General features: G+C 32.9%; 1 protein-coding gene across 1 annotated transcript in view; it reads left to right on the forward strand.

Moving 5' to 3' along the window:
• CHD1 (chromodomain helicase DNA binding protein 1) overlaps nt 1–1,554 on the forward strand; it is a 104,680-nt gene extending 103,126 nt beyond the window's left edge. Inside the window, 2 exon segments of the mRNA XM_074282016.1 lie at nt 80–287; nt 1,040–1,554. Of these exon segments, the coding sequence (XP_074138117.1) occupies nt 80–287; nt 1,040–1,400 (569 nt within the window). The 3' untranslated portion in view covers nt 1,401–1,554.
• The last annotated feature ends 18,882 nt before the right edge of the window (nt 1,555–20,436 follow it).

Consider the following 20,436-nt stretch of genomic DNA (forward strand, 5'->3'; position numbering starts at 1 on the left):
CATTGTTTCAGTTAGTTTTATTCCCTTTAGACTTTTTTAATGTTGAAAACGCAAGTCAGACTTTTTTTTTTTTTAACAGATGTGGAAAGACTAAAAGAGAATACAAATCATGATGACAGCAGCAGGGACAGTTATTCTTCTGATAGACATTTGTCTCAATATCATGACCACAAAGATAGGCATCAAGGAGATGCTTACAAAAAGAATGAGTCCAGGAAAAGATCATATTCATCCTTTAGCAATGGTAAAGATCACCGGGAATGGGATCATTACAAACAAGAAAGCAGGTAAACTTTGCCAGTTATTTGATAAAAGACATTTTGTGAAGAGGAAAAAAAAATTCCTTCTCCATTTTTTAAAATGAGGTTACAGTAGAACACAAAATTACTGAGTAAAATAATCTTTCCTGAAATCAGTTCAATAAATTTATTATAAAATAATGTGTATATTGTTTTCTCTGCTATTAGTGTTTCTTTTGTTAAAAAAACAAAACAAAGCCAAAAAAAAAAAAAAAAACCCTTTCTGTTGTATTTTACTAAAGTTCATCTTGAAGAACTTAAAAATCAGTTATAGCTGTGTACTAAAATAAAGTAGACCTGATATCCAAGGTCTGGTTCCAGTTCTCAAGCCCCTTAAGTATTTTTGATTTTAGAAAATAATGCACTATTGTGAATAACCTCTACACTGCAACCAAAGTGGATTTACAAAAGCTTAAAATGAATGCACTGAAGGAAGCAATACTTATTATACAAGTTTTCGATGTCAAGAATTAATATTATTTTCCTCAGTTGTCATTTCAATAAACACATAGGAAGTACTTGTTTAGTTTATTACATAAAAAGCTATTTTAGTTTTTTTTCAAGATTAGGTTTTTATTATTTTATTATATTATATTATTATATATTATTAGGCTTTTATGAGTTTATACCAAGAATTTGTAGTTCCTGATGTGAATGAGTAGTTTTCCATGATAGATCTAGTAAAATTAATTTTATATGTTTTCCTTAATTTTGTAATATACTTATTTTTCTATCATCAGATATTACAATGATAGCAAACACAGAAAAATGGATGACCATAGAAGTAGAGATCACAGATCAGGTTTGGAAGGAAGTTTAAAAGACCGATCTCATTCTGAGCACCGTTCTCATTCAGATCACCGGTTACACTCAGACCATCGATCAAGTTCTGAATATTCACATCATAAAACTTCAAGGGATTATAGATATCATTCAGATTGGCAGATGGACCACAGAGCTTCCAGTAGTGGCCCTAGGTCACCACTAGATCAGAGGTCTCCATATGGCTCAAGATCACCTTTAGGTCATAGATCTCCATTTGAACATTCATCTGATCACAAAAGTACACCTGAGCATACTTGGAGTAACCGGAAAACATAACAAATACTGACATTGCCTGTTTGGACTTTCTTTTAGCCATATATCGTAAACTACCACAGTAATTGCCTTACATGACTTGAAAGATATGGACAGGATCCTCCATCAGTAGCAGTATTGTTACTTCTTTCCAGGATGCAAGGTCTATTATCCCAACAGAAGAAAAATATTTTTGTATTTAAGGATTATGCTGCACTGTGTTACATAATGTTGTAACACTTTTTTTTTTTTTTTTTTTTTTTTTTAAATAATGGAAGATGTTTACTTTTTACAGGGACCTCAACACTGCCCCATTTAGACTGGATAAAATTCTTTGTGTCAGTGATTTTAGGCTGAACTCCATTTAAATTATGTTTGTAAATGAACTTTACACACTGACCTGTAATCATGTTTCAGGAAGGAATGAAGAGTTTGTTTTGTTTTGTTTTTCTTTAGCAAAGAACTCTCAAGGACTTTGTTCACTTTCCAAAGCTACTTGTTTACATTGTACACTGCGACCACCTTGCCGCTTCTCATCACAAGCTTGAATATTTAAATTCTGTACCTATTACTGTAAAATATCCAGGAATTCTTGTTTGTGATAAATTGTAATGCCTTTTTACAAAATAAAATAGTTGTAAATTATTGTAAATTAATTAAATGAGCTTTCCTTCCCTCCCCCTCAGGTTTTTTTTTTTTTTAATTGTTCCTTTCCCCAACAACTCAGGCCTTGTTATTAAAAAAAGGACAAAAAAAATCAATGTATTAACAGCGTTTTTTAATAAATTGTCTAGATGGAATCACTGTTTAGAATGTAAAAAATGGGGGAAAAGAACATTATTCCATTATATTATCCCTTAGGGTTCCTTTTATATTGAATATTTTATTAGATACATTTTTTAAAAAGCCAGTGTTGTGATTGTTTGTAGTAATGGACATGTACTATCTAAACTGCATGCTCTGAAAATTTTTTTTTCAGATGCATTGGTTTAAAAAATACTTTTGTGAACACATCAGAACCCAAATCAGCCAAAATTTATTGTAAATCCATTTGTTTTCCTTTTTAATGTGGGCAATAATGTCAAATGTGCTATGCAGCCAGTTAATATTTTAGATGAACTGATTGACTTTTAATAGAAACTGTTACAGTGCACACTGATTGTATATAGAAACCTTCTACATATGACAAATTAAATTTAACAAAAAGGATATATGGACTCCTGTACTTTTCTGCCTTTTTACTCTTTCAGCACTTACTAAAATTTTTATGAGATGCCAAAACTATATATATTTTTTAATAGTCATTTGAATATCAATCATCAACACTACAGTTATATTTGATTTAAAGATATATGGGCAAAAAATATAATAAACAGCTGACAGTTAAAATCTGGATCACTGTTTTAAGCTGCTTTGGAACTCTGACTTCTGCAAATATTTTATATTTTTTTTGGTATTTTGCATGATTATTTGGTTTTGTAAATTTTTATTCCATGTAAAATATTAAAAGTCAAAATCTTCAAAGAACACAGGAGCCTTTTAATTATGGAAAAATATTTTTATAAGCAGTAATGGGATAAATTTGTTTATAAGTAAATATTTTTTTAAAATATTATTTGTTTGCCCTGTAGCTGATTAGCATCTCAAATTTATTTTACTGTATAATAAAGCAATTGAAATATTGACTGTACATTTAAAAAAAAAAAAAAAAAAAGCAAAGCTTCATCTTTTCCATCAGGTAGCCATGCCAGGCAAATCAGGAAGATGCCACCTTCCTGTTAGATAGGGAGAACCCAAATTGAAATGCCTCAAAGTTTTCAGGTCTGTTTTGCCTTTAAATATAATTATCAGCAAATGATAATACAGTATTTCTCCTTCAGTATGAAAAGTTCAAGTCTGATTCTATGATTTTTATTTTTTCATCTTGTTCACATTCTGCTCTTGATAAACATGATTTTATTGCACAAAATGGTAATCAATTGAAGATTTATAACGCCTAAGTTAAAAATCATAACATATTAAAAATATGTTAGGGTTGATAACCTTTTTCTTTATTTTAATTGTAGATAGACTCGATCTGTTATCGGATGTATTATGTTCAACCCATCACACATTTTTGTTAACATTAGAATGGGCTAGATTTAAATCTTACGGTGCTACATTTAGTTAGAATATTTATGTAATATGAGAATTACTGTGAGAATTATTCTTTTTTTGGCAAGAATCCAAAATTTATGTGAAAAAGGAAATAGCCATATACTCAGAATTAAGTAAGAGAAGAACATTTGCCACATAGATGTTGTTAATGGAAAATTCTCTGCACAATGACCCTTTTTTAAAAATCTGTGTTCCACTTGCTTAGAGTTTTTTAGTTCATTTCTGTTTGAGAATGAGAGAATCTTATGCACAGTACTGTATTAAACATCCACTTTACAATAATATATAATAAATAATTCTTATAAAAGCAATGGCCTGTTTGCTTATATAAAAAGATTGATCTTTTAAAAATTAGAACATATTTTAAAGGATAAACTTTTAGAAAATGAGAGAAACTTCAGAATTTGACTGGAATCATTCTAAATGACCATTTTAATAAAAATGGAATTCTGATTTTTATAAGTGATAACTGTAGAGGTTTATATAATATAGTTGAATAACTAGAGAACTTTTTTTGTAATCTGCATCAGTTAGCTTACTGCTTTTTAGGTCCACCAATTTTTTTTTTAAATTTTTTAATTTTTTTTATTTTTTCATGATTCAAAGGAAGTGACTTAGTATTTCTACCTATCCAGCAAATGCCATATTCTCTGGATGGACCTTCTATGGTCACAGCCATAAAGATTATTTTGAATGGAACTCATTTAAAATTGGCAAACTTAATAAATGTTAGGGCTTTTAGATATTTTGGGGATGCAGGCATTTGTAGTGGTGTGTCATTTAGGCATGAACTAATAAATGTGACTATGCTTGTAAAAGGTCATATGTTCTCCACACCAATGTATACTTAACTGTTTTAATCATTACAAATCAGTTAATATATTAAATTATTGGTTATTTTATGAATTCATGTAGTCTTATGCTTAAATGCAAGACTTATTTTTAATGTAAATAGATTGTCAGAGTAACAACAGAGTTGAAGAAAGTATAATGTATTGATGTGTAAACAAAGTTGAGATTTTTTAAAGTGAATTTTCATCTATAGCAAAGATTTTTCCTCCCTGACGCAATTGGGGTTAAGTGACTTGCCCGGGGTCACACAGCTAGGAAGTGTTAAAGTGTCTGAGACTAGATTTGAATTCCGGTCTTCCTGACTTCAGGGCTGGTGCTGTATCCATTACACTGGCCCTTATAGCATTAGCTGCCCCTTATAGCAAAGATTTTTAACTTGGAGAGGATGAACTTGTTTTAAACTTTTTTATAACTTTTAATATAATTGATTATCTTTTTTAATATTAAGTATTTTATATATTTAAAAGCCTTATTTTGAGTAGGGGTTTACTAGATCCATGACAAAAAAGATTAAGAAGAATTCCTACTGTGTAGAGATCTTTTAATTCCCTGGAAGATATAATTAAATTTACATAACTTTTTAATGACTACATAATATCTTTATATATTAGGCTCTTTATTCTATTTGAGCTTTGAAGTTCCTCTTAAAAATAGACTTTAAAATATAAAATTTGAAGACTTGATTTCAAGCCAAGCCTTTTACACATGTTGACTGTATAATCCTGGACAAAGTCATTTAACATCTCAAGACTCCTAAGCAGCTGCAGAACAGTTGCCAGTCAGCATTGGTAGAGGTACCAGTTGGTAAAGGTATGTTAATTTCCCATATTAAGACACAGAACAATGAAGGAATTTCCCAATGCTGAATTTCTTTTTGGAGGCAGTTGGAGTTGACTTGCCCAGGGTCACATAGGTCTGAGCCCAAGTTTGAACTTGGGTTCTACTACACCACCCAGCTACTCCACAATACTGAATTTTTAAGGGCTTAAAAAAAATAAACATTGAAAATATATTAAGGCAAAAAAAACCTAGCCTCTTGTAGGGACATAAAACTCAGTCATTGACATAGCTATTTTGTCTCTAGTCTTCATAAATGTATTATTGACTAATATAAAGTTGTTGTTTTTGAAACTATGTACCGGCCTATTATTTTTCATCTACTTGGAAATGACAATGCAATTACAGTTCCCAAAGTACTGACATGACTTTTCTCCTTTATTCAGCCTATCTCAGTCCTGATGTATGTGTATATATGTTATGACAAACCTTACTAACTAGAGAGAATTATAAAATACAAAATACAAATACATGAATATCCTTACATATTTAATATCCTTTTACCATAGGTAATTTTGGTAAAATTAATTTACTATTCAAAATCTGACCTTGAGATGAAAATAGTTTTTCTGTAGTGCATTAAGCAAATACACAGAAGAAAGATAAATTTGACTATTCCAATTTTCTTTCACTTCCTGTTTTTATGTATTGTTTGAGAATGTAGGTGTTTTGTTTTTTTTTTTTAAACTGGAATATTAGGTAGTATGGTATAAGTACTACTAGACAGATAGTCTCAGCATAAGAAAGACCTTGAATTGGATTGCCAACTCTGATATATGCTGATTGAAAAATAGACGCCCAAGTAACTCTCTGAGACAAGAATTTTCAAGCAGATTTTGATCTGCATAGGTAGAAGGAGTTCTCTTCCCTATAAGTCCAATATTTAAATTACAACAACAAAAAAAAGCACTCAGTCTGTGAACCAGCTAAGTTATGGAAGTAACTAACATGTGGGATGATTCTTGGAAGTATGCTATTCAGTTTTTTCCTGGAAATGAATTCATCAGAATTTGTGAATTATAACTTTTAATTTTAATGGGAAATCTTGAATTTGAGACCTACTTATATGTATTTTGACTAAGATTTACAGTAATTGCCATCATTTTGAAGACATAAATTTAGGTATCCTATTTTATATTATCTAAGTGCATATTTGCTTCCTAGAATTTCATAAGACTATATAGCAATATTAATGGAAATAAACTACATAACATATTTCTAAAATCTAGTCAAAAAGTTTGCCCTAGCATTTGATATTTCTTAGGCAAAATGAAACGAGTTATTTGTCTTTGTTGTATTTTAGATAGGCCAAGTGCCTGGGGGCATCTGTAATCAGATTGTTATATAACATCAAGTATTCATAGAAACAGACCACTAAGAGCTGAAAAGGATTTTATAGACCCATGAACTACTCTCTGAATAGATTTCAAAATTCTTTCCATTTCTTGAATTTTCAAATTTTATTATTTGATTTGTGAAGGAACCTACTGGGTTTTCCCAGAGAAATTTATAAAAACTTACTAATGAAATAGACAACAAAAACTAATTTAAAAATTTATGGATAAGCAAAGAAAGAATGCTTTATCTGATTCATCATTTTTATTCCATGACACTCAGTATTTAATGTATAAGAAGTATCTAAAGACCTAATTAACATGAGAACTATAAAATAGGATAAAGTGAAATTATTATTAGCTGCAGTTTATAAACATTATAAAAGACTCCAATAAAAATTTTTTTTTATTGTAATTAGTTGAACAGGAAATGACCACACTAACATTTGTCAATAAAATTTTATTACAGTGAATTTGGTCTATTCATTTGTGGCTTAACAAAAAGGTGATTGGATTTCCTCCATTTTCTTTCACTAATTCATGCTAATTGACAAAGAACTCTTAAAAAAGAGCAGAGTTCTAGAGTCAACCATAACCTTCAATGAATTACCTTCATCTCTCTAGTATACTGGCCCCGATGGAACCTGTTTATATAACAAATCTAGGGAAATAGCAGAATGGATTCAGGAATACTTGATTCATGTTTCAACTCTGATATAATAGGATTGAATTAGATTGAATTGTTTTTTATTTTGTTTTAGTTTCATGGATGCTTCCAGCAGCCTGGTGAAAACCAGGGACCACTTTTCAGAATGATATTTGTTGCCTGCATTCATAATTCTAGGAAACGCTAAATTTCAGGTAGGGTTTAGTGAAAATTAAAAAAAAAAAAAAAAAAATTCAACATCCAATAGATCCTTTGAAAAAAAGTAATTCACACTGTGAACAGATCCAACCATTCTGGAGAGCAATTTGGAACTATGCTCAAAAAGTTGTCAAACTGTGCATGCCCTTTGATCCAGCATTTCTGCTATTGGGCTTATATCCCAAAGAGATCTTAAAGGGGGGAAATGGACTCACATGTGCAAAAATGTTTGTGGCAGCCCTCTTTGTGGTGGCTAGAAACTGGAAACTATGTGGATGCCCATCAATTGGAGAATGGCTGAATAAGTTACGGGATATGAATGTTATGAATATTATTGTTCTATAAGAAATGACCAACAGGATGTTTCAGAGAAACCTGGCGAGACTTACATGAACTGATGCTGAGTGAAATGAGCAAAACCAGGAGATCATTGTACATGGCAACAAGACTATCCAATGATCAATTCTGATGGATGTGGCTCTCTTCAACAATGAGATGATTCAAACCAGTTCCAATTGTTCAGTGATGGAGAGCCATTTACACCAGAGAGCTGTGGATCACAACATAGCATTTTTACTCTTTTTGTTGTTGTTTGCTTGCATTTTATTTTGCTTCTCTTTTTTTTTTTCTTGTGTGGCACGATAATTGTATAAATATATTGTATACATATATTGGATTTAATATATTTCTACCATGTTTAACATAATATTGGATTACTTGCCATCTAGAGGAGGGTGTGGAGGAAGGAGGGGAAAACTGGAACACAAGGTTTTGCAAGGGCTAATGTTGAAGAATTGTCCATGCATATGTTTTGAAAAATAAAAAGTTTTAATTAAAAAAAAATCAGTAATCCACATCCTATATGGATTTATAACCATAAATTAGATAACTTTTAAAATCCTTTGCAGTGTTTAATGGTCTTAAAGTTTATGAAAGCTTGTCATATGGTTATTTCACTATGGTTTCACCAGGCAAATGAAAATCCACAGTCCTCTGATTGAAAATGTCACATGGAGTTTGAAAACGCAGACTGCATTGTTGTGACAAAGGACCCTCCAACACAGCTTGAAGATGGCAGAACTGTGAGTCGTCATAACCATCTATGAGAACCAAAAGCTGGCAACAATAATAAGCACAGGCACATTGGGAGAGGTAGAAACCAGCAATGGGAGCTAAAGAAATTGAGATAAGCACCAAATACAGCTCAACCACCCTATCCCAAGAGTGAATGACAGATTAGGAAACTACTTATATAATCAATGCAAGGATAAAGTCAGTCCTAAATTTCCAAAGTATATTTGCCTCCAAAGTGGATCAGACTTCATTGAAAAAGTGACAAATGATTCCAGATAAAGGTGGCTATGAGATAAATAGCAATCAACAATTTTTGTATAGCTTTGAAATCATTTGGACATACCCCCAAGCCTTAGTTCATTTCTAAGAAGCAGTTCACTGGACCAGAATTAGATCGTCAAATCTGTATTGATCTTTGGGGACCAATCTGCCCTCCTTCAATCCCAGGGGAGTTCTGGACCTGACAGGTCAGCAGCAATTGAAGGAATGATTTAACAATTCTTAGCAGAGTTTTTAAAGAATCAGTTCATGCTTCCTCACACCATTTTTCATGGAGTGTGATGCTGCATTCCAATGTAGGGAACTATGTCATTGTTATCCAGCTTTTAGAAAAGTTGGAAATAAGAGATTTCTTCAGCTGATAGAAAAAATTGAATTCTTTTTTTTTTTTTTTTGCATATATTTATTTATTTTTAGTCTATACATGGTCACTCACTTTTTTCACATTTCTACATGAATCATGTTGGGAGAGAAAAATCAGAACAAAAAGGAAAACCATGAGAAAAAAAAGGGAAAAAATGGTGAAAATAGTGTGTTTCTACTATAACATATTTAACATGTATGAGAATGCCTGCCATCTAGGGGAGAGGGTGGAGGGAAGGAGGGGAAAAATTTGGAACAGAAGGGAGTGCAAGGGATAATGTAAAAAATTAACCATGCATATGTACTGTCAAAAAAAAAAAGTTAAAAAAAAAAAAGAAAATAGTGTGTTTCAAAATAGTGTCTCTATAGTTCTCTGTCTGGATGCAATGTTATTTTTTGTTCAAAGTTTATTGGAATTGCTTTGGATCACTGAATTGCTGAGAAAAGCCAAATCTATCATAGTTGATCATCTTGTTGCTCTGAACAAAGTTTTCTTGGTTCTGCTTGTTTCACTCAGCATCTGTTCATGTCAATCTTTCCAGGCTCTTCTGAAATCAGTCTATTCACCATTTTTTACAGCACAATAATATTCCATTCTCCAAATGATGGGCACCCACTATTCCAATTCTTTGTCACCACAAAAAGAGCTGCTGCAAACACTTTTGTACATGTGAATCCTTTTCTCTCTTTTATGATCTCTTTGGGAAACAAGACTTGAACTTCAGGGGTGGTTCTCTAACCATTGTGCCACCTAGCTGCTCCCTAATTTACATTTCTTTAATCAATAGTGATTTAGAACATTTTTTTTCATATTACTATAGGTGGCTTTAATTTCTTCATATGAAAATTGTCTGTTTATATCCTTTGACTTTTTATCAATTGGGGAATTGTTAGGTTCTTACTAAGTGCTAAGATGGTACTTAACAATTCTCTAATTCACACCTTTGGTTCCCACCTTTAAGGGGAGTTTACCCCTTTGAACTTCTGAGGAGGAGTTTACACATGAAAAGGAGTTTACACAACCTTTAAAAGGAGCAAATTCATTGGTTGAAGTAATTTTCCCACAAGCCCTTGAATTCTCACACGCCCATTCTCTGGGAGGATAAAAGAAGACAACATTGAGCAAGGAGTGAGTCTACTCTAGGACAGAGTTGGAAAGGCTCTCTGGAGGAAGAAGAGTCTAGTCTGGCATTGAGCTGAGACAGCAGATCTCCTCCCAGAAAGCGATCAGCAGTTTCTGGAGACAACAGAACATTACAGGGAATGACTTGTATTCTTATAAATTTGACTCAGTTCTCTATATATTTTAGAAATGGCTGTAAAATTCCCCTCCCCCCAGCTTTCTGCTTCCCTTCTAATCTTGGCTGCATTGGTTTTGTTTGTATGAAAACGTTTTAATTTAATGTAATCAAAATTATCCATTTTGTATTTTATAATGTTTTCTAGTTCTAATTTGGTTACAAATTCCTTCGTTCTCCAAATATCTAATAGGTAAACTATCCATTGCTTTACTAATTTGTTTACCATACCACTGTTTATGCCTAAATCATGTACCCATTTTGATCTTATTTTGGTATGAGGTGTGAGATGATGTTCTATGACTAGTTTCTGCCATACTATTTCCCAGCAATTTTCTTTCTTTCTTTTTCTTTTCTTTTTCTGAGGTAATTGTGTCTGGTGTACCTAACTTAGTCCATTACTACATGCTCTATTTTCTTAGTCAGGCCCAGATGGTTTTGATGATTTATAATATGGTTTGAGGTTAAGTACTGCTAGGCCACCTTGCTTTCATTAATTTCCTTGATATTCTTAACCTTTTCTTTTTCTAAATGAATTCCATTATTTTTTTCCTAGCTCTGTAAAATAATTGTTTGGCAATTTGATTGATGTGGTCCTGAATAAGTAGAATAATTTAGGTAGAATCATCATTTTTGTTATATTAGCTCAGCCTATCCATAAGCAATTGATATTTTTCCAATTGTTTAGGCCTGACTTTATTTTTGTGAAAAGTGTTTTGTAATTGTGTTTATGTAGCTCCTGGAAGTCTTGGAAGGCAAACTCCCAGATATTTTATTTTGTCTATCGTTATTATGAATGGAATTTTTCTTTCTATCTCATGCTTCTGGGCTTTGTTGGAAACATATAGAAATGCTGGTGATTTACTTGGGTTTATTTTATATCCTGCAACTTTGCTAAAGTTCTTAATGGTTTTAAGCAGTTTTTGAAGTTTATTCTCTAGCATTCTCCAAGTATACCATCATATCATCTGCAAAGAGTGATAATTTTATTTCTTTATTGCCTACTCTAATTTCTTCTATCTCTTTTTTCTTTTCTTATTGCTGAAGACAACATTTCAAGCACAAAAATTGAACAAAAATAGTGGTCTTAATGGGAATCCTTCTTTCACCTCTAATCTTATTGGGAATCCTAGTCTCTCCATTATATATAATACTTGTTGATGCTTTCAGATAGATGCCATTTATCATTTTAAGGAAAACTCCATTTATTCCTATGCTCTCTAATTTTTTAAAAAATAGAAATGGGTGCTATATTTTGCCAAAAGCTTTTCTGCATCTATTGAAATTATCATATGATGTCTGTTAATTTTGTTACTGATATGGTCAATTATGCTGATACTTTTCCTTATATTGAACCTGCTCTGCCTTCTTGGTATAAATCCTACTTGGTCATAGTATATTATTGTGGTGATAAATTGCTTTAATCTCTTTGTTAATAATTTATTTAAAAATTTTGCATCAATATTCATTCCTATTGGTCCATAATTTTCTTTTTCTGTTTTGGCGCTTTCTGATTTAGGTGTCAGAACCATATTTGTGTTATAAAAGGAATTTGGCAAGACTCTTTCTTTGCCTATTTTTCTAAATATTTTATATAGTAATTCGCTTGTAAATCCATCTGGCCCTGGGTTTTTTCTTAGGGAGTTCATTAATGGCTTATTCAAATTTCTTTTTTCTTTTTAAATGTGACTATTCAAGTATTTTAGTTTCTCTCCTGTTAATCTGGGCAGTTTTTAATTTTTGTAAATATTTATTCATTTCAATTAGATTATCAGATTTGTTTGAATACAGTTGAATGAACTAACTCCCAATTATTGCTTTAATTTCTTTTTCATTGGTGCTAAGTTCACCCTTTTCATTTTTGATGCTGGCAATTTCATTTTCTTCTTTTTGTTTTAAATTTTTTTCTTTTTTTTCTAATCAAATTAACCAAAGTTTTATCTATTTTGTTGTTTCCCCCCATAAAAACAACTCTGAGTTTTTTTATTAGTTCAATAGTTCTCTTACTGTCAATTTTATTAATCTCTTCTTTAATTTTCACTATTTTAAATTTCTAGCTTTTTTAGTTACATGCCCAATTCAATGGCTTCTTCTTTCTCTATTTTATTCATGTAATCATTTAGAGATATAAAATTTCTCCTAAGAACTACTTTGACTGTATCCCATAAGTTTTGATATGTTGTCTCATTATTGTCATTCTCTTGGATGAAATTATTGATTGTTTCTATTTTTTTTGCTTGATCCACTCATTCTTTAGAATTAGATTATTTAATTTCCAATTAGTTTTTAGTTTATATTTTCCTCGTCCTTTATTGTATGTAATTTTTATTGCATTGTGATCTGGAAAGGATGTGTTTACTATTTTTGCTTTTCTGCATTTGATAGTTAGGTTTTATGCTACTGATACATGGTCAATTTTTGTGAAGGTGCTTATGTGCCATTGAGAAAAAGGTATATTTATTTTTATCCCCATTCATTTATTTTCTAGAAGTTTATCATATCTAACTTTTTAAAAAATTCTATTTACTTCCTTAAATTCTTTTTTGTTTATTTCTGAAAGAGAAAGGTTACAGTCTTCCACTAGTATAGTTTTGATTTTCTTTCTGCAACTCAGTTAATTTCTCTAAGTTTTGGATACCATTTGATACATGTATGTTTAGTATTGAAATTAGTTCATTATCTATGGTACCTGATACCCTTTAGCAAGATGTAGTTTCCTTCCTTATCTCTTTTAATTAGATCCAATTTGCTTTTACTTTGTCTGAAGTCAATATTGCTATCCCTGCTTTTTTTTTTTTTTTAACCTTCACCTGAAGAATAGTATATTCTGTTCCAGTCTTTTACCCTTACTTTGTGTGTATTTCTATTTCACATGTGTTTCTTGTAAAATAGTATATAAATATTTTAATAAATAAATATAAATACATGACCATTTATTGAAATAAACAAATAAATAAAATATATGAAATATCTGACTTTTAATCCACTCTGCTATATACTTCTGTTTAATGGGAGAGTTTGTCCCATTCACATTCACAGTTATGCTGACTACTTGTGTATTTTCTTCTGTCCTATTTTCTCCGATTTATATAATTTTTTCCCTTTCTTTCTACCCTGTCCCTTCTCACCAGTGTTTTGTTTCTGACCAACCCTTCTATCACAGCTTCTTCCCTCTCTCCCCTTTCTCCTCTGATTTACCCTCTATTCTCTCTAGTTTTCTTTCCCTTTTCTCCTCCTACTTCCCTATAAGATAAGACAAATTTCTTTTTTTTTTTTTTTGAAGATAATAATTAATAATTTATTTAGCATTTTTTTTTCTTTTTAAATTAAGCTTTTTATTTTAAAAACATGTAGGGATAATTTTTCTTTCTTTTTTTTTTCATTTTTTTATTATATATTTTTTATAATATTATCCCTTGTATTCATTTTTCCAAATTATCCCCCCCTCCCTTTACTCCCTCCCCCTGATGACAGGCAATCCCATGCATTTTACATGTGTTACAATATAACCTAGATACAATACATGTGTGTAAATACTATTTTCTTGTTGCACAATAAGCATTAGATTCTGAAGGTACATGTAACCTGGGCAGACAGATATTAGTGCTAACAATTTACATTCACTTCCCAGTGTTCCTTCTCTGGGTGTAGCTACCTCTGTCCATCATTGATCAACTGGAAGTGAGTTGGCTCTTCTTTATGTTGAAGATTTCCACTACCATCAGAATATATCCTCATACAGTATTGTTGTTGAAGTGTACAGTGATCTTCTGGTTCTGCTCATTTCACTCAGCATCAGTTGATGTAAGTCTCTCCAAGCCTCTCTGTATTCCTCCTGCTGGTCATTTCTTACAGAGCAATAATATTCCATAACCTTCATATACCATAATTTACACAACCATTCTCGAGCTGATGGACATCCATTCATCTTCCAGTTTCTAGCTACAACAAAAAGAGCTGCCACAAACATTTTGGCACATAACAGGTCTCTTTCCGCTCTTTAGTATTTCTTTGGGATATAAGCCCAGTAGTAGTACTGCTGGGTCAAAGGGTATGCACAGTTTGATAACTTTTTGGGCATAGTTCCAAATTGCTCTCCAGAATGGCTGGATTCTTTCACAACTCCACCAGCAATGTATTAGTGTCCCAGTTTTCCCACATCCCCTCCAACATTCATCATTATTTGTTCCTGTCATCTTAGCCAATCTGACAGGTGTGTAGTGGTATCTCAGAGTTGTCTTAATTTGCATTTCTCTGATCAGTAGTGATTTGGAACACTCTTTTATATGAGTGGATATAATTTCAATTTCATCATCTGAGAATTGTCTGTTCATATCCTTTGACCATTTATCAATTGGAGAATGATTCGGTTTCTTATAAATTAGGGTCAGTTCTCTATATATTTTGGAAATTAGACCTTTGTCAGAACCTTTGCTTTTAAAAATATTTTCCCAATTTGTTACTTCCCTTCTAATCTTCTTTGCATTAGTATTGTTTGTACAGAAACTTTTTAGTTTGATGTAATCAAAATCTTCTATTTTGTGATCAGTAATGATCTCTAGTTCTCCTCTGGTCAGAAATTCCTTCCTCCTCCACAAGTCTGAGAGGTAGACTATCCTCTGTTCCTCTAATCTATTTATTATCTCATTCTTTATGCCTAAATCATGGACCCATTTTGATCTTATCTTGGTATATGGTGTTAAGTGTGGATCCATATCTAATTTCTGCCATATTAATTTCTAGTTTTCCCAACAGTTTTTTCCAAATAATGAATTTTTATCCCTAATGTTGGTATCTTTGGGTTTGTCAAAGATTAGATTGCTATAGATATACCCTTTTTTGTTCTTTGTATCTAATCTGTTCCACTGATCTACCAGTCTATTTCTTAGCCAATACCAAATGGTTTTGGTGACTGCTGCTATATAATATAGCTTTAGATCAGGTACACTTAGACCACCTTCCTCTAAGTTTTTTTTCATTAGTTCCCTTGCAATTCTCGACCTTTTATTCTTCCATATGAATTTTGTTGTTATTTTTTCTAGGTCATTGAAATAGTTTCTTGGGAGTCTGATTGGTATAGCACTAAATAAATAGATTAGTTTGGGGAGTATTGTCATCTTTATTATATTCGCTCAGCCTATCCAAGAGCACTGAATGTCTTTCCAATTATTTAAATCTGACTTTATTTTTGTGGCAAGTGTTTTGTAATTTTTCTCATATAATTCCTGACTTTCCTTTGGTAGATGGATTCCCAAATACTTTATACTCTCAACATTTGTTTGGAATGGAATTTCTCTTTGTATCTCTTGCTGTTGCATTTTGTTAGTGATATATAAAAATGCTGAGGATTTATGTGGATTTATTTTGTATCCTGCCACTTTGCTGAAATTTTGAATTATTTCTAATAGCTTTTTAGCAGAGTCTTTGGGGTTCTCTAAGTATACCATCATGTCATCTGCAAAGAGTGATAGTTTGATTTCCTCATTTCCTACTCTAATTCCTTGAATCTCTTTCTCGGCTCTTATTGCCGAGGCTAGCGTTTCTAGTACTATATTGAATAGTAATAGTGATAGTGGGCAACTTTGTTTTACTCCTGATCTTACTGGGAAAGGTTGCAGTTTATTTCTATTGCATATTATGCTTACTGACGGTCTTAAATATATGCTCCTGATTATTCTAAGGAATAGTCCATTTATTCCTATACTCTCAAGAGTTTTTAGTAGGAATGGATGTTGGATTTTGTCAAATGCTTTTTCTGCATCTATTGAGATGATCATATGGTTCTTATTAATTTGATTATTAATATGGTCAATTATATAAATAGTTTTCCTAATATTAAACCAGCCCTGCATTCCTGGAATAAATCCTACTTGATCATAGTGTATTATCCTGGAGATGATTTTCTGAAGTCTTTTTGCTAATATCTTATTTAAGATTTTAGCATCAATATTCATTAAGGGAATTGGTCTATAATTTTCTTTCTCAGTTTTCAATCGACCTGGTTTAGGTATCAGTACCATATCTGTGTCATAAAAGGAGTTTGGTAGGACTCCTTCATTCCCTATTTTTTCAAATAGTTTATATAGCATTGGGGCTAATTGTTCTTTAAATGTTTGGTAGAATTCACATGTAAATCCATCTGGTCCAGGGGATTTTTTCTTGGGGAGTTGATTAATAGCTTGTTCTATTTCTTTTTCTGAAATGGGACTATTTAAGCAATTTATCTCCTCCTCTGTTAATCTAGAGAGCCTATATTTTTGGAGGAAGTCATCCATTTCACTTAAGTTATCAAATTTATTGGCATAAAGTTGGGCAAAGTAACTCCTTATTATTTCTCTAATTTCCTCTTCATTGGTGGAAAGATCCCCCTTTTCATTTGTAAGACTAACAATTTGATTTTCCTCTTTCTTTTTTCTGATCAAATTTACCAAACGTTTATCTATTTTATTGGCTTTTTCATAAAACCAACTCTTGGTTTTATTTATTAATTCAATAGTTTTTTTACTTTCAATAGTATTGATTTCTCCTTTTAATTTTTGTATTTCAAGTTTAATTTTTGGTTGGGGGTTTTTAATTTGGTCTTTTTCTAGCTTTTTAAGTTGCAGGCCCAATTCGTTAATCTTCTCTTTCTCTATTTTCTTCAAATAAGCCTCTAAAGGTATAAAATTTCCCCTTATTACTGCTTTAGCTGCATCCTACAGATTTTGGTATGATGTCTCATCATTGTCATTATCTTGGGTGAAATTATTAATTGTTTCTATAATTTGATGTTTCACCCAGTCATTCTTTAAGATGAGATTGTTCATTTTCCAATTACTTTTTGGTCTATTTACCCCTAACTTTTTACTGAATGTAGCTTTTATTGCATTGTGATCTGAGAAGAAGGCATTTATTATTTCTGCCTTCCTACATTTAATTTTGAGATCTTTATGTCCTAATATATGGTCTATTTTTGTATAGGATCCATGAACTGCTGAGAAGAAAGTATATTCCTTTCTATTGCCATTCAGTTTTCTCCAAAGGTCTATCATACCTAGTTTTTCTAATGTTCTATTTACTTTTTAAATTTCTTTCTTATTTGTTTTGTGGTTTGATTTGTCTAAATCTGAGAGTACAAGGTTGAGATCTCCCACTATTATAGTTTTACTGTCTATTTCTTCTTGCAATTCTCTTAACTTTTCCTTTAGAAAGTTAGATGCTATACCACTTGGTGCATATATGTTTAGTATTGATATGGCTTCATTATTTATGCTACCTTTAAGCAGGATATAGTTTCCTTCCTTATCTTTTTTAACTAGATCAACTTCTGCTTTTGCTTGATCTGAGATAAGGATAGCTACCCCTGCTTTTTTGGCTTTAACTGAAGCATAATAGGCTCTGTTCCAATATTTTACCTTTACTCTGTATGTATCTCCCTGCTTTAAGTGTGTTTCCTGCAGACAACATATTGTAGGGTTCTGATTTTTGATCCAATCTGCTATCCGTCTCCGTTTGATGAGAGTGTTCATCCCATTCACATTTACAGTTAAAATTACTAATTCTGTATTTCCTGCCATCATATTATCCCCAGATTATGCTTTTTCCCTTGACCCCCCTGATCCCCCTCCCCGATATTTAATTTACAGACCCCCCCTTGTGACGCGCAACCCTCCCTCTTTTTTTTTTTTTTTTAGGATCCCTCCCCCCTCCCTCCAAGTCCCTTCACTTATTCTCCTTTTCCTTTTCCCTTTTCCTCTCCCCCCTTTTAATGAGGTGAGAGAAAATTCTCTGAAAAAGAAATATGTCAATTATTTACTCTTTGAGCCTCTTCTGATGAGAGTAAGATTCACACAATGATTCTCCCCCTCACTAAATTCCCTCAGATATGGTGTATTTTCTATGCCTCTTCCTGGGATGTAGTTTCCCTCTTTTTATCATTCCTTCCCCTTTTTCTGAAACGACCTCCTTCCCTTTACTACACCCCCCTTTTTTTCTTTTATATCAGTAAAATCAAATTATCCATGAGTACTTTTTATATACCCACAACAGAGTTACAGTTCTCAAGGGTTCTGTGTACCTTTTTCTGTTTCTCTTCAGTCTTGTGGATGTAGATCAAATTTTTTGTTTACGTCTCGTTTTTTTCTTAGAAACACATAGAATTCCTATATTTCATTGAATGACCATCTTCTTCCATGGAAAAAGATGCTAAACTTAGCTGGGTAGTTCATTCTTGGTTACAGTCCTTGATCTTTTGCCTTACGGAATATCAGGTTCCAGGCCCTTCTATCTTTTAATGTGGAGGCAGCCAGATCTTGAGTGACCCTTATTGTGGCACCTTGGTATTTAAATTGTTTTTTTCTAGCTGCTTGCAGGATTTTCTCCTTTGTGTGGTAATTCTGCAGCTTAGCCACAATATTCCGTGGTGTTCTCTTTTTAGGGTCTATTTCAGAAGGAGTTCGATGAATTCTTTCCACATCTACTTTCCCTTCTGTTTCTATTATCTCTGGACAGTTCTCTTTGATAATTTCCTGTAAAATAGAATCTAGGCTCTTTTTTTGGTCATAGTTTTCGGGAAGTCCAATGATCCGCAGATTATCTCTCCTAGATCTATTTTCCAGGTCTATAGATTTTCCCAGTAAGTATTTGACATTGTTCTCCAGCTTCTCATTTTTTTTGTTTTGTTTGACTGATTCTTGGGTTCTCTGTGAATCATTCATTTCTATTTGTTCCATCCTGACTTTTAAGGAGTTATTTTCTTCTTTCACAGTTTTTAGTTCTTTTTGTAAATGCCCAATTTCGTTTTTAAATGAATTATTTTGCTCCATTGAATTTTTTCCATTTCCCTAATTTTTTTTTGAGAATTATTTTCTTTTTCCAATTCAGAAATTCTATTTTCTTGAGACTTTTTTATCTTTTCCAATTCAGAAATCCTACTTTCCTGTGATTTTTTAACCTTTTCTAATTCACAGATTTTGTTTCCCTGCATCTCCTATGAATTCTTTATTTTTTCCAACTCTAATTTCAGGACATTGTTATTCTCTATCATAGCTTCCCTTTCCTTTCCCCATTTTTCTTCAAACTCTCAACTTTTTAATAGTCTCTTCTAGGAGAGAGTTATGTGATGGGGGGCAGGAATCATTCCCTTTTAGATTGTTATCTGCTGACTCTCTCATGTTAACTTCCTCGGGATTGGATACCCGCTCTTTCTCTGTGTAGAATGAGTCAATGGTTCTTTTTGGCTTCTTACTCATACTTGAAAAATCTTTTGGGGTCTGTCCCTGGGGTAGGAAATTCTTTATTTATTTCTTTACCAGCTTCCTCCCAGACCAGATGGATGCAGCGGCTCCTGCGCCTGAGCTAAGATAGAGCTCTGGGAGAGAGTTCCCCACCCCCTCCCTGGATGTGACTCAGAGGTGACTAGCACTGCTGTGCCTTGAGGGCGCTGTGTTCTAGCGGCTTCCCTGAGGTTTGAGACCGAACAGTAAAGGCGACACAAAGCCCAGTCTATGGGTCCTGGTGGGGCGTGGATGTCTGCAGCAGGTGATGTGAAAAGCCCCTGCGCTCAAACTGGAAGTGTCTGCCAGAAACCGCGGTCCCTAGTTCAAAGGTTCCGCTTCTCTGGGACTTCCACACCCTCCAGCTGAGCTAGGCAGTGTGTGTTGCCTTGGGCCGTATCCGCCCACTTCTCAATCTCTTAACTAGTCTCAGGTGGGAGCTAGGGGCCACATCCCCCAGTGCCGAGATCTGCTGAGTCACCCCCAGGATCAGGGAAGATCTAATCTATCTTTGAATTTTTAAAGTAGTTTAGATTTCTCTTCTGAACTGCTGTATTATAAGCAGAGAAGAGCTAACAGCCTGTGCCAGATTCCTTTGTCTCAATGGCTTCTCTGATCCCAGAGCCCTCCCCAGCGTGATCATAGCAGTATGCCAGCACCCAGCCGTCTGTGCTGGCCTTTCTTCTTCCTCCCCTGGGGACTGACCTTTTCTGTTGAAACTCCAGATTCTCTTCAGCTGGTAAGTCG

Source organism: Sminthopsis crassicaudata, chromosome 1 (genome assembly GCF_048593235.1).
Source record: "Sminthopsis crassicaudata isolate SCR6 chromosome 1, ASM4859323v1, whole genome shotgun sequence".
In the NCBI taxonomy this organism is placed as follows: domain Eukaryota; kingdom Metazoa; phylum Chordata; class Mammalia; order Dasyuromorphia; family Dasyuridae; genus Sminthopsis; species Sminthopsis crassicaudata.